This window comes from Amphiura filiformis, chromosome 10 (assembly GCF_039555335.1).
Source record: "Amphiura filiformis chromosome 10, Afil_fr2py, whole genome shotgun sequence".
Lineage (NCBI taxonomy): Eukaryota > Metazoa > Echinodermata > Ophiuroidea > Amphilepidida > Amphiuridae > Amphiura > Amphiura filiformis.
In genome coordinates this window covers 61,335,886-61,349,233 of record NC_092637.1, presented here as the reverse complement: position 1 = coordinate 61,349,233, position 13,348 = coordinate 61,335,886, and the positions used below count along the sequence as shown (strand labels likewise).

At 36.8% G+C, this 13,348-nt stretch overlaps 1 protein-coding gene across 1 annotated transcript in view; it reads right to left on the bottom strand.

The window, feature by feature from the left end:
* Positions 1 to 4,526: 4,526 nt before the first annotated feature.
* The window catches only part of LOC140163111 (sideroflexin-2-like), a 34,216-nt gene continuing 25,394 nt past the window's right edge, over positions 4,527 to 13,348 (bottom strand). Inside the window, exons 9-10 of the mRNA XM_072186488.1 lie at positions 9,145 to 9,192; positions 4,527 to 7,159 (exon numbers count right to left, since the gene is read on the bottom strand). Of these exons, the coding sequence (XP_072042589.1) occupies positions 7,060 to 7,159; positions 9,145 to 9,192 (148 nt within the window). The 3' untranslated portion in view covers positions 4,527 to 7,059. The remainder of the gene's footprint in view (positions 7,160 to 9,144; positions 9,193 to 13,348) is intronic.

Here is a 13,348-nt window from a genome sequence, read left to right as displayed (position 1 = left end):
CATTACCAATACTTTGCTAGTTATGTGATAATCAAGACCAAATTATGTGCAAAACACAAACTTAATGCAAAGTATTTTTCACAAAGTGTGAAGTTCACCTCCATTGAAACAGACTGCCACCCCCTCCCCCCATCAGTTAACTTTCTGGGTTGGTGAATGAGAAACTGAATATGTGTTAAAAAGTGGCATACTTTTCCCCAGAATTCAGACCTTCCATTTTTAAGGAGCTCTAATAGCTCTGGAGCTCCTCTGAGAGCTCCTGATAACATTTCAGGAGCACTTTTTATCAAGCTCCTCGTTTCTTGAAAATATCATTGGACATTGTAAATTGAGCTCCTTGTTGAGCTCCATAAAAAATAAAGTCGTTCAGTTAGAGTGATTATAATAAAACTCCACCAGTTTCTAGACTAGAAATGAAGGTCTGAGAATCTGAAGGGAGGTGGTCGTTACTGCACAGTTGTGTTCAAATTGACCTTTTTACTGTTTGTTGTTGAACACATATTTTTAGAACCTCAGAGTACTGCAATCTTGTCACAACAGCAAGGCCAGACATCAGCACTGACAGACTATCACGCTATGCATAGTCAAAACCAAAATCACACGAGAATATTTTCATTAGTTCAACACAATATGAACGGTATTTTGTTCAGTGGTCATCATGCAGTGTTAACGGCAGTCTATGTGAGTATTCCATGTGTACATCTCTCCACCATGACCACTGCACTTTGATCTTAATTCGCTCAATGATGATTGTTATACATGTACATGTATGTTAATATGAAAGTGTGTGAACAATTCAAACTATAATGAAACATCCGGGCACCGAATGATCATGAAGGATTACGATCCTCCCACAATGGGCCACTGTTGAAATCCATACACCCTCTATGGAATTAAGACATGACCTTAATCTCCCAAACAGGGAGTGTAGATTTCAAATGGAGTCACCCATTTAGGTGACCCGGCCCGGCATTTGAAATTCACTCTCCCTGTGTACAAGATCATGTATTCCATAGGTGGTGTATGGACTTCAACTGGAATAGCCCAATAAGTCATTTTGAAGTCAGAATGAGTTCTTTGTAGCTCTACAGATCCAGTCAATAATATGACATAAATACCAGCAATCTTGGTGAAATCTTTTCAAGAGTTTCCAGTAGTGTGAACATGGAGCCAATATATATATCACAAAATCACACATATCTTTCCACGGTGTATAGTGATAGATTAATTGTTAATATTGTTATTAATGCAGTCACGTTTTAGTAAATGATATCATGAAGATGAAGAATGTAGAGTAACAAGAGTGGTCCCAGCATTGGTTCTTGAGGTACACCACTGCACTGAATTGAACATTAACACAATGCTGGTATCTGTGATCAAATCCAATGCTCAGGAATCGAGAAGCAGAAAATGATCAAGCACATAACCACACATTAGGTCCTGGATTAGTATCAGTACAGCTAGGGCACCACACACCGGTGTCATATGAGGAGATGGAATGGAACATCGCTGTGATGGGCATAAAATTTACCCACATGTTGAGCTGGATGGATACAGGACCAGTGGTAGGTGAAACTTTTGTGTCAGTTTGAATTCAGTGGTGCATGATGTCATGATTATGTCAAAAAGGTGATAACACACACAAACCATTTGTATAATGGTGATTATATTCCTTGTACTGATGATACATACATTTTAAAGGAGAGCAAATCATTGCAATGATTGCATATTCCTCCAAAACCCTGCTTTTTCCACTGGAGTTGGAGTTGCCAAGCAACAAATCATGGATGCTTTTGAAGTGGCACTCAATTCAGTCAACTTCATTCTTCAGTCCGGAGGCAACAAGGTGGCACAAACCACAATCTCTGTTCTTTCCATTGTAGCTTGCAAAGCAACAAGCTCCGTTGTATGTAACCTGTTGATAAAATAAAAGCACAGTGTACCTGGTGTATACTGTGGAAAGATAAAAAAAACAAGCTCTGATTTGTCATTTCCCTAGTAAAGATAATGCAATTCTTAAACACTTGAGAATGTTCCTGCAATCTTATTGATTCTTACCCGTGTGATATGACACCATATCACACGGGTCAGCGCGTGTGCATCGACGTGATACGTGTACTCGCTATTTGAACCAATGGGAGGCGCACTGCAACAACGGGACTGATCGATTTTAAGCCCTAGGTATATAATAATGTAGAATTTAATTTGATTAAAATGTGAAATACTTATGATATTTTTTATTTGAATTGAATTCTCTAATTATTGTGAATTCTTTGTGAATGTTTGAAGTGTAGATGGAATAGATGCCAACATGCTGGGCAGATTTACTATTGGGCAAGTAAAATGGATATTCCAGTTGAAATCCATACACCCCCAATGGAAGACATGACCTTAATCTCCCACACAGGGAGTGTAGATTTCAAATTGAGTCATGCACCCATTCAGGTAACCCCATTTGAAATTTGCACTCCCTGCGTGAAAGATTAAAGTCATGTCTTCCACAGGGGGTATGGATTTTACCTGGAATAGCCCAATATCAAAGGTACTCAACCAATATATAAAATAATCATATTCAAGTACTTGGGTCAAGTACTTGGGTAACTTAATAGAATTGATGTCTCAACAGTCTAGCGACCATAAGCATCATTTGGTGCTTATAGCAGTACAGCCGTCTTTTGCTCTGATTAACGCTAGCGCCCTGTTAATGAGCGACATACGTGCTGCTCTGCGCGGACCAATGCTTTGACGCATAATCGGCCTATCAGGTTATCAGTTTGTTGATTGAATCAGCCAATCAGAACCCTACTCCCATGTTTACCCTGTGCATGCTCTCATAATGTGAACAATAGGGTGATTCAGAAATTTTGGAAAAATTGGGCATGCAGTTAGTGTGTGTACAAGGTTTCAGACCTCTCGCTCTTTTTATAAAGAAGGCACAGACTCTCAAAGATGAAATTTATTTAAAGGGCAACTTTTTAGTCCAAATTTAGACCTCCCTACTCCAACTTTAAATGGCTGCCACAGAAAATCCGTAAGAGCTACAGACCTCAAATTTGCAGGTTTTTAATTTTTTTACAGGTACAACATATGACTAAAATATAAAGCAAATCTGAGGGGGTCAGGTGGGGAGCCTCCTTGATTTCATATGGAGTAACCCTATAGTATTTCCAAGTGGATGACAGGTCATTGAAGCTGAAAACACAATAGAGAATATTTATACCATTCATTCATTCTATTATAGGCTATCCTAATTATAATATTTTCCTGTGGCCAGAGGACTGGCCAAATGTTTTGGCTATTCTGTCTACTGCTTTCCCACCATTGAAACAATTGAGATAAATTTTGAATTTTCTCCGCTTGTCAATATTTTCATTTAATTTTTCTTACATATTTGTTTCATGAATACCTAAGACTACATGCTAACAGTATTATAGCATAGTTGGATAAGTTGATTATTACTTTCTGGTGGTTGAGTGAAAATCACCAAAAATCCTCATAGACTTCACACACAAAACTTCAAAGCCTGGACGCACCCTCTAAAAAATTATTTGAATTTCATGAAATTTTGCATGATGTATTTTTACACCAAAATGAACAATATTAGGGGTTGGCCCGTTAAAAAATCAAAGATTTTGTATTTTTGAATCACCCTAGTGAACAAGTGCTGTTTTTCTCTGCCAGAGACTGTATGTATATACATGATATGAGTGACACGTATCAGAGCATGCAATAAAGTAGGCCTTATTCACTGCCATAGTGCACGTTAGTAACCATTGGTTACTGGTTCAAACCTGGCCTCATAAACCTGTTCCGAATTTTGATATGCCATAGGCTTTGTGTTGTGATCATTTCGATCAGTGGTTCGTAACAAAGAAAGTGTCAGCCAGTTCACATAGCAACGGTCATATTCTAACATGCACTATGACAGCGAATTTGGATCTAGTTGAATAACCAAATAGCTTAGGCACCAACACACACACAAGTAGGTGTTTTCTAAATAATTTGTCTTCCAAAACCAATGTGAGATGCTTTCCTGAAATCTTATTTGCTCGCTATGTGTGGGCTACATGGGTTACTTCTAATGAAAAGTCATTGAGCTGTATTATTTTGACTATTTTAACTAGACCCAATAAACTAACAAGTTCATTGTAGTAAAATACATTTGTACACAATTCGCCGTAGAAGTGTCATAATAATCAGATTAACTACCATAGCAATAGATGAATACAATTTTTGAATAGATCGCCTTGCACTACAAGCAGATTCCATTCTAACAGGTGCGAGTGATCAGCATTAATATGCATATTCTATAGAATTATGATACAGGTCTTTATCCTTGTGCTTTGACATCTATGGTTCAATGCATAGGTACCGAGTGACCTTGTAGAGCAGGGCGATATATTCAAAATTGTATTCATCTAATTGCTATGGTAGTTTAATCCGATTAATCATGTCACTTCGACGGCGAATACTGAATCTTCTCTACAAAATACAAAATAAGACAAGTACAAAATAACAAAACAAAATTAATCAAACAACAATTTTTCATATTCTGAGTCAAACCCAGGCTCCATACAAGTGTTAAAATTACAGAATGATATAAACACTCCCTCACAAATTCAAAATGGATTGACTTAAGAGTCTGGACATTGAGACAGAAAAAAAGACAGACACAGAAAATAAGGAGACAGAAAGATACCAAGAGGGTGTGGGTGATGAAAGAGAGAAAGGGACATGCAGAAAGAGAAATGGCAAGGAACATACAGAAAGACAAGACAAGGGGAGAAGAAAGGGGATATTGGGAGCTAGGGCACACCCACTTTATTTAATATAATAATTTTAGTCGTAATATAAACCATAAAATATATTTATCATTTCTGCATGCATATTTCTTATAATATTATATCCTTCATTAATAGATTCTTGTTCATTGATTGGTTAAAAGTGTGTCATGTGATCAAAAATAGACACACTATTCTGTGAGGATGTGGCAAAAAGTACTATTTACGTCCGTAAATAGTACCTCCAAGCCGTAAATAGTACTTCTGGATATTTACTATTTACGGATAGCAGCATACCCACGTCGCAGTCCATAAAGCATAAGAATAACATTGACCGTCTACATTGACTATGAGAATATTTTGTCACTGCCAAGAAACGACAACACAAACATCGCGAAATATTAAATTAAGCTGAAGTGGGCTGCTACTGCTAAAGAAGATTCACGATTTCAGCTGTTTAATTTGAATTTGTTACCAGTTCTAGCGCAGGAATATCGTACTGTTTTCAGACCAAAACAGAGTCAGATTCAGACCGATACTGACGTGGTAAGCTTAAAAACAAACACTGACAGGGCGAGCCTAGTCTTGGACCGCCTAGCCTAGGCATAGTGCAGTGCGTACGGAGGCCTATCCCGATGCATGATGGCCTTCGCGTTTACATGGAGGCCTAAATCTTTTTACGTGTAAATCTTTTCACTAACCTTTGTACAAAAAATCTATGAATGACGGCATAGTGGAATGAACATACAATGTGAACAAATAGGGCCTACACTGACAACGAGTATTAAAGCTTTAAAAAACACTACCAGTGCATAGGCCCTACACATAGGCCTAATTCGTAGCATGGTGGTGGAGTTTTCTTGTAATCTTTTAACCAATCAATGAACAAAAAATCTATGAATGAAGGATATAAAACAAATATATACTGCCTTCATTCGAGGTTCTGGTTTAAAACTATGGTCCCTCGCTGAGATCAATAGTACTATTGATCTCACCTCGGGCCATAGTTTTAACCAGAACCTCTCATGGCAGTATATATTTGTATACTGTCATATTATTATTACTGCTATTCATCAGATTTAGTAGCAAGAGTTTTTTGTGGAAAATTTTACATCCAGAAATACTGAAATGGATATTCGGGTATCTCTCACTGCCAAAATGGTGAAATAAACACACTACATTACCTGTTACTTGCCTATTGTCCATTGAGAATAAATTCACAATACCATACAATTTTTGTCCTGAACCATACATAGCCCGTCATCTAAAAAGCAGGTTCCAGTGAATGTTGTGATATTTTAAAATGTGTTTTCATGATCTTTTCATGATTTTTGCCATTTTTTAATCAATGGAATTCTACTGTTTGCTGAATTTTAATACCCAATGGTGTACTTAAATACCCTATACAGTTTGATCATGTGCTTTAAATACAGTCAAATTCAAAAGTTTACAAACAGTAAATCCCTCCACAGTTAATAAGCGGCAAGTCTAATTATAACCGTGGATGCAGCAACCCGTGATTTTTACGGGTAATGTTATTACTTGAACGCAGAGCACGGACGTGATGCAGCCGGTAGAAATCGCGGTAGAGTTCCAGGCCTACGCGATGGCAGGGTAATGGCGCCTCCATAGTTTTATTTCTTTTTTATACAGAGTGACACTTCCCAATCTTATTTCTTCCCTGTTTGTATTACGCAGTCTTTGGATGTCAACATTTTGCCATGATGCACTGCATATTTTAGCCTCTCCCCAGCAACCACTGGAAGCACATCATATTATAAAACAACTGAATTAGAATGCACTCTGTTGTATTTATATTTTAGGTATATTTTATGTACATACAGAATCATGGCCAGGTAAGCACACAGTATTGGTCATTACTATTTCCACATCAATTGCGGTCATCATACTATTCTTTGGTTCACCTGAAGTTCGGTAGTGACGTCAATGCATTTTCGCAATTGCGCTGCAAGTGTGCACACAAGCAAACATTGTACGCCTGCATGCTCTGTGAATGCAATTTGACACTGCCAAACTTGATGTGAACCATTGTATAGTAAAATGATCGCGATGCATGATGACCACTATGTGGAAAAAGAAAATATATTAATTCTCAGCATTGCCGTCATCATCAGTAGAGTACATCATCCTCCTCATCATTGAGTCATAATCCCTTGTTAAAGTACACCTTCTGGATGCCATCATCATAAGAGTCCTCATCACCATCAATGCAGTCATCATCCTCATCATCATTAGATTCCTCATCATATTGCAGTCATCATAATCCCTTGTTAAAGTACACTTTCTGGATGCCATCACCATATTTGCTATAAATCTCATCTCTCAGGTCTGGCTCTAGTTTATTTACTGCAATGGAGCTGGAAATAAAATAAAATAAAAGGCAATTATTATATAATATCATCCTCATCATCATTAGATTCCTCATCATATTGCAGTCATCATAATCCCTTGTTAAAAAGTACACCTTCTGGATGCCATCACCATATTTGCTATAAATTTCATCTCTTAGTTCTGGTTCTAGTTTAGCTACAGCGATGGAGCTGGAAATAAATTAAAATAAAAGACAATTATTATATAATATGAAGCTTTTAGCTATACGGTACCACAAGTTTTTATTACTGCACAGTAATACTGTGCAAATATTATGATATTGAACATTGGCACACAACTTGCAGCACATTACTCGGCATACCTATGCACGGGGAGTTTAGGGGTAGTTGATTGAGGATATACATATTTCAAATGGAATAAACACATAGGCAGCTACATTTGAATTTCATAAGGAAGATTCAACCTTAATCTTCCACCTATGGAGGTTAAGTTTCAAATAGAGTTTGTTCAAGGCCGTCAACTCTCATACATTTGAGAACTTTCTCATGCTAAGGTAGCAACACAAAATTAAAAAAATGTAGGTGATTTAATGTGTGCTTCACCCAAGCATGTCCTAAGTATCAGCACACTTCCAACAATTATTCTGCTGCCATTAGGATATATCAGAATCATTTTCGCTTCAACAAGTCTGCAACTGATGCGCAGGTACTCTCAGCCAACTTAGATTGTGATTACCCCCAGCAGCTCCCCATTTTACACCTGGATAGAGTGAAGCAATTGGGAATTAAGCTATCTTGCTCAAGGACGCAACACACTGGCCGTGGTCGGGCTCAAACCCACAACCTTTCGATAATGAAGCTTGCGCCTTTAGGCCACCGTGAGGTCACACATCCTTAAAATATTATTGGTGGTGAAATGTTTTTGTCCCTATCCCTGTGCGTGACCATGAAGTCTCAAAAACCTTTTTATCCTAAACACTGGAATTATTGTCAATTTCCTTATTTTAGATACGCTATTCATGATACATTCGTACAGTGCCTGATCTGGGTTTTCTTTAAGCATTTTGCTGAAGGGGTATTTTCAAATTTTTGGACCCTTTCAATTGTGAATTTTATCTCTGAAGGGGTCACAAACATTGCCCAAGGGGTATTTTTTATTTTGGAAAAAGTTTTTAACAATATTGGTGTTTCTATATTCAAATCTTGTAATATTTGAACATGTACGTTTTCAAAATTTTGAAGGGGTCAGCAAAGTGTGTGAACGCGTAAATATGCATGTTTTGTGTGTTAAAGTAAACCCTGTGCCTGATCCTGAAAAAAAAACTTGTTTGTGTTAATCTTTGGTCACGCATGATATATAACATCCCCCATGGCATATAAGCCCTTGTTTAATAAATCTTATATGTGACCATCCATCTCAAACCACTCGAAAAGTCGGCAAATTGTATTTCGAGTTACAGTGCAAAATATGCATAGAGGTTGCATTCATATGTCCCTATATTTGTCCGACATGTTTCTCATTTTAGTCCAGTCAAACACCAATCTTTAATCCTATTGTTGAAGAGGATAATAAGCTTATACTTATGTATAGCATTAGTAAAAAGCTTTTAAGCCAAAGCAAACAAAGACTTAAAAGTCTTTGTTTGCTTTGGCTAAATCCTTTTCAAGTGGAGGGTTAACCAACAATTAACAATGAGAGGACATTCCTGAACCTCGTTCAGTTGGGGATGATTTGAAGTGACCGCCAATTATGACCATTTGATATTTAATACCAGCAATGTGGAAAAAAAGAAATAATGTCGTGCCAAAATAATGTTCCCTTTTACTGAAGGAGCAAAGTTTAACAAGTTATAACTCCGCTTCTGGATATCGTTTGAAGTCAAATGATATATCATTGTAAAGCTTATGATATATATTTTCTAAACACGGAAGAAAACAAATTTGACCAGGGGCCGACTTTACGAGCGTTTCGACCTGGACGGTCACATATACATACACATAGTTCTACTTACGCTTTTTGAGGAAAAAGAGAACACCCAAATGGTACCATGAATATAAGACTGCAAATAAAAAGACAAATGCATAAATTATAATTAAATTAGAATGAGGTGCAAGTATTACAATATTATTATCAAGCTAGTGACATTCTTGTTGTTTTTTATAATAATTTCTTTAATTTTTCTTTTATGATATGATTACGATACAGAGATTAGCCATCATTCAATACTGAAGCATATTCAGAATGTATCCCTGCCATTAATATTTAACTAATAAGTCTAGTAACCAAAAGTTTCATAATAAAGAAGCTTGGTCACATTAACATTATTATTCCATTATGAGTCCCTGCTCAGAATGATGATCAGAGAGCTTAGATCTGGTGGACTAGAGTTAATCTTATCTCTCATCAAAGAGCCTAGGCCTAAAGAAATGTTATATTGGCAAAACTGGTTGAACAAAAATAGAGTATAGGTAGGGTTTTATTTTTAAAGCTCATTCAAATATGTACTTGTCCATCATATACAGGGTGTCCCAAAACAAAGAGGCCCCTCATTACATACCAACATATACTTGATCAACTTTTCTGAAATAGGAGAAAAAGAGGGCGAAATGAGGGGCCTCTTTTTTGGAACACCCTGTATGTGTTCACTGAGGTGTTTGACATCACAGACACCTTGAGCAGCACCCAACCATGTCAAGAGACTGATCCTTCATATTGTGAAAATATTGGCTGTTAATAGTCTTAGTGCAATGACGTATGAATTGTTTGTGCTCAATTGTCGTCAGCCTTAATTGTATTACTGGGACGTCATTGCACTCGACAATTTCCGCGCCCGGGAATTTTGAATATCGCGTGTTGAGAGACGGGTGTTTTTATTCGTTTTTATGGTCACTATGAGTTTGTTTTAAATAAAACCATGTGATTCGTGCTTGATAATTATTTTTCTTGCATATAAGGCATAATGTTGTGATTGCCGAAGACTCCCTTTATATTATAAAGCACTTTTTGACATTGTCCTCATTTTGCTTCACCAGGTCATATTGGGCTATTCCAGATGAAATCCATACACCCCCTGTGGAAGACATGACCTTCATCTTCCACACAGGGAGTGTGAATTACAAACAGAGTTACCTGAATGGGTTGCTCTATTTGACATCTACTCCCCTGTGTGGAAGATTAGTCTTCTTCTTCCTATATCCGTGCATACCTCAATATTGAGTATTGTCGCACAGGCTTAACGTGCACAGTTTACCTATGCATGATCCTGGAACACAGGATTGATTGCAGATATCAGAACCAAGATGGTCCCTCTTCTCTTTTCAAATAATTCTGACACTTAACATGCACATGGTTGGACTCTTCCTATACACAGGACCAACAGCTTTACTTGACTTCCAAATAATGAGACATGCACATATATATATCTGCACGTGCTAAGCAGTGTATGGGGTGAGAAGAAATTCTACAATTTTATTTTGTTAAGTAGCTGAACACAATTGTAGGATTTCCGACCTTATAGGAACATTTTGGGAAAGGAAGAGAATTCTCACATAAGGCAAGCCCAAGGCTTGAACCTTCGCTGATCGTAATCACCCGATATCTTTCATATAGACTGTAGGGCAAGGGTGGAAAATGTCTCTACTTTTTAAGTTCCGTGGTCCACATTTAGGGAGGAAGTAATACTTTGCCAGCCTATAGCTTGAGGTGTGTACTCAACATTGCAAGTTGTTGCCCCATGCAAAAAGTTGCTCCTTACGAAGATATAGGACGAAAACAAAGAATTACATAAAAGTAACGTATACTTGGTGCATCCCCCTTGAAATGGCACTATTTGAAATTGAAATGGAATTAAACTGCTGAGATATGTTTGCCATCATATTTTCTTTGCAAATCAATATTTTTACAACCAAAATAACGGTTACTTCATGTAGATGAAAAAGTACCGCGCAGTTGATGTTTTTCATCAAAATGTCCACTTTTCAAGAAATAATAGTATATTTTGCAATACTACATGTTTTTTATGTTCTGAGAACATATCTTACAGTGGTTTCTGTTAAATATTTTGCATTCAGGACTGCTGACATCACCATATTACCCTGAACCCGGCATCTTTTAAATCGCATCTCATGTTATAAACTCCTCATATCCTTCAAATCATGCGTGTTAAAACAGAGTGTAGACAAGAATGATTCAGTCAAAACAGATGCACAAAAAGTCAATCAGATTTATAACATAAATTTAAAAATGAATCAGTTTAATTTCCTATTTTTTTTTTCAATTCAGATATTAAAGGCTCATTCAGTGATTTACTCATCCGGACGAGGGTAAAAATCATAAAAATTTTCGTACCTTTCATAGATGTGCTAACATAACCTGCCAGTGGTTTAGCCGAAAGCCGTGTATTTTATTTAACTTGGACAAAATTAGGCATTTTACATGAATTTGTAATCTGACAGGGTATAAATTAGCTACATGTATTTGAATGGGGCTTCAACTTGGTCAATTCTGCTGTTTTCTTTGTTGTTTGCTCAATTTTGCATTCTAAAAATCTCAAATGACAATTTGAATGACTTATCCTTCACTTTTAAGTAATTTATAAACAATTATAAATATAAATTATAAACAATTTTTTATTTTTTTACACTTTCGCTTGGATCACTGAATGGGACTTTAAGCTGAAGTTTAAAGTGCAAGCAAGAAAAAGTCCAAAAAAATTAAATTCAAAATGTAAAATCTAATGTTAAATATCATACCATAGGAAAGGAATGTATCGTTATAAATTATAACAATTTACCTGTCTGTGTTTTGTGCAATGGTATAAGGTTAGGGTGAAGTTTAGGGTTAGAGTTAGAGGTTATATAACTATTGGGTCTAATCTACAATTTATGCATTTTGAGATATGGGCAAAAACATACAGATAGCCCTTTGTTGCTCTAAACACCAGCAGAGAACCCCCCAAACTCTATGGAAGGTTTTCAGATAGTCTTCCGGAAGTTGTTGCACATAACAAAATAGCACTTTTGCACTGGAAGTCTGATTTTGAAATTTCAATGCAGATAGCCCTTTGTGTCCAGAATATTCCCAGTGTTCTCAGCATTATTTTGGTACCCAAACCCACAATATCACCAAAAATGCAGATGGCCAAAATTGCACTGAAGCCCTCGATATACATATGTTTGTGCACAATTATTTTCCACATGCGATCCATTTCAGTGGCAATACTCCCTCTGTTTTCCCAGTCAATAAACCAGGGGGGTAGACACTCAACTTTAGAAGTGACAGGTATGTATATACCTACCGGTGTCACGAAATAGGGCCTATCGGTACAAAATATTGTTTTATAAAGGGGGGTGGTTAATTCATTGGGTACAAACAAAATGAAAAGGGGGTCATTGTGTATAATATTTTTTTTAAAGGGGGTCATTGGGTATAACATTTCAAAAAAGCGGTAGAGTAAAATTGGAAAAAATTGAGCAAAATTCTATTTCTTGTTCCAAATTACCCGAATTTCCAATACAAATTTGCAGAAATAAGAGAATTTGAAAGTTTCCGCATTATTTTGTGGCATTTTGATAATACCATTCTAGAAGAAAGGGTCATTAGGTATAGCCGTACCTGAAAAAGGTGTCATCTGGTATGACTTTTAAAAAGGGGGGTCATCGGGTATAGTCGACTTCAAAAGAGTGGGACTATTGGCAGGCACATAGGCCTACCGTCACTTCTAAAGTTGAGTGTCCCCCCCCCCCGGAATAAACCGGTAGATACCAAATCCGATTTTAATATAAAAAATGAGCTCTCATTATGATTATGCAGAGATACGTGCGATATATTCTACTGTTCTATGGTAATATGGCACTCTAGGCTGCCTTGATCTAAATGAAATTTTAGGCACAATGTAAAAGTGCCCTCCCTTAAAAAAATCTCCACCAGCAAATAAATGTACACACCCTTAATTCTTTTTTGGATTTTCAGAGGAGGGGCGCCGGGGCTCTCTATTTGTACATGAAATTTACCCAAGGCAAAGAAACTCATCATATGCGCCATTAGATAATTTCGATTTCAATTGAATGTGTTCATCATGATTAATAATATTTTTTTATTTCTCAAACCCATACTCATACTCTTATCCATAAGTTTCTGCGGGAAGCCAAATTTGTTTCTTTCAGCAGCTTTTTTGTTAAAATTAGTTTCATAACTTGGTTATTACTGTATCATTT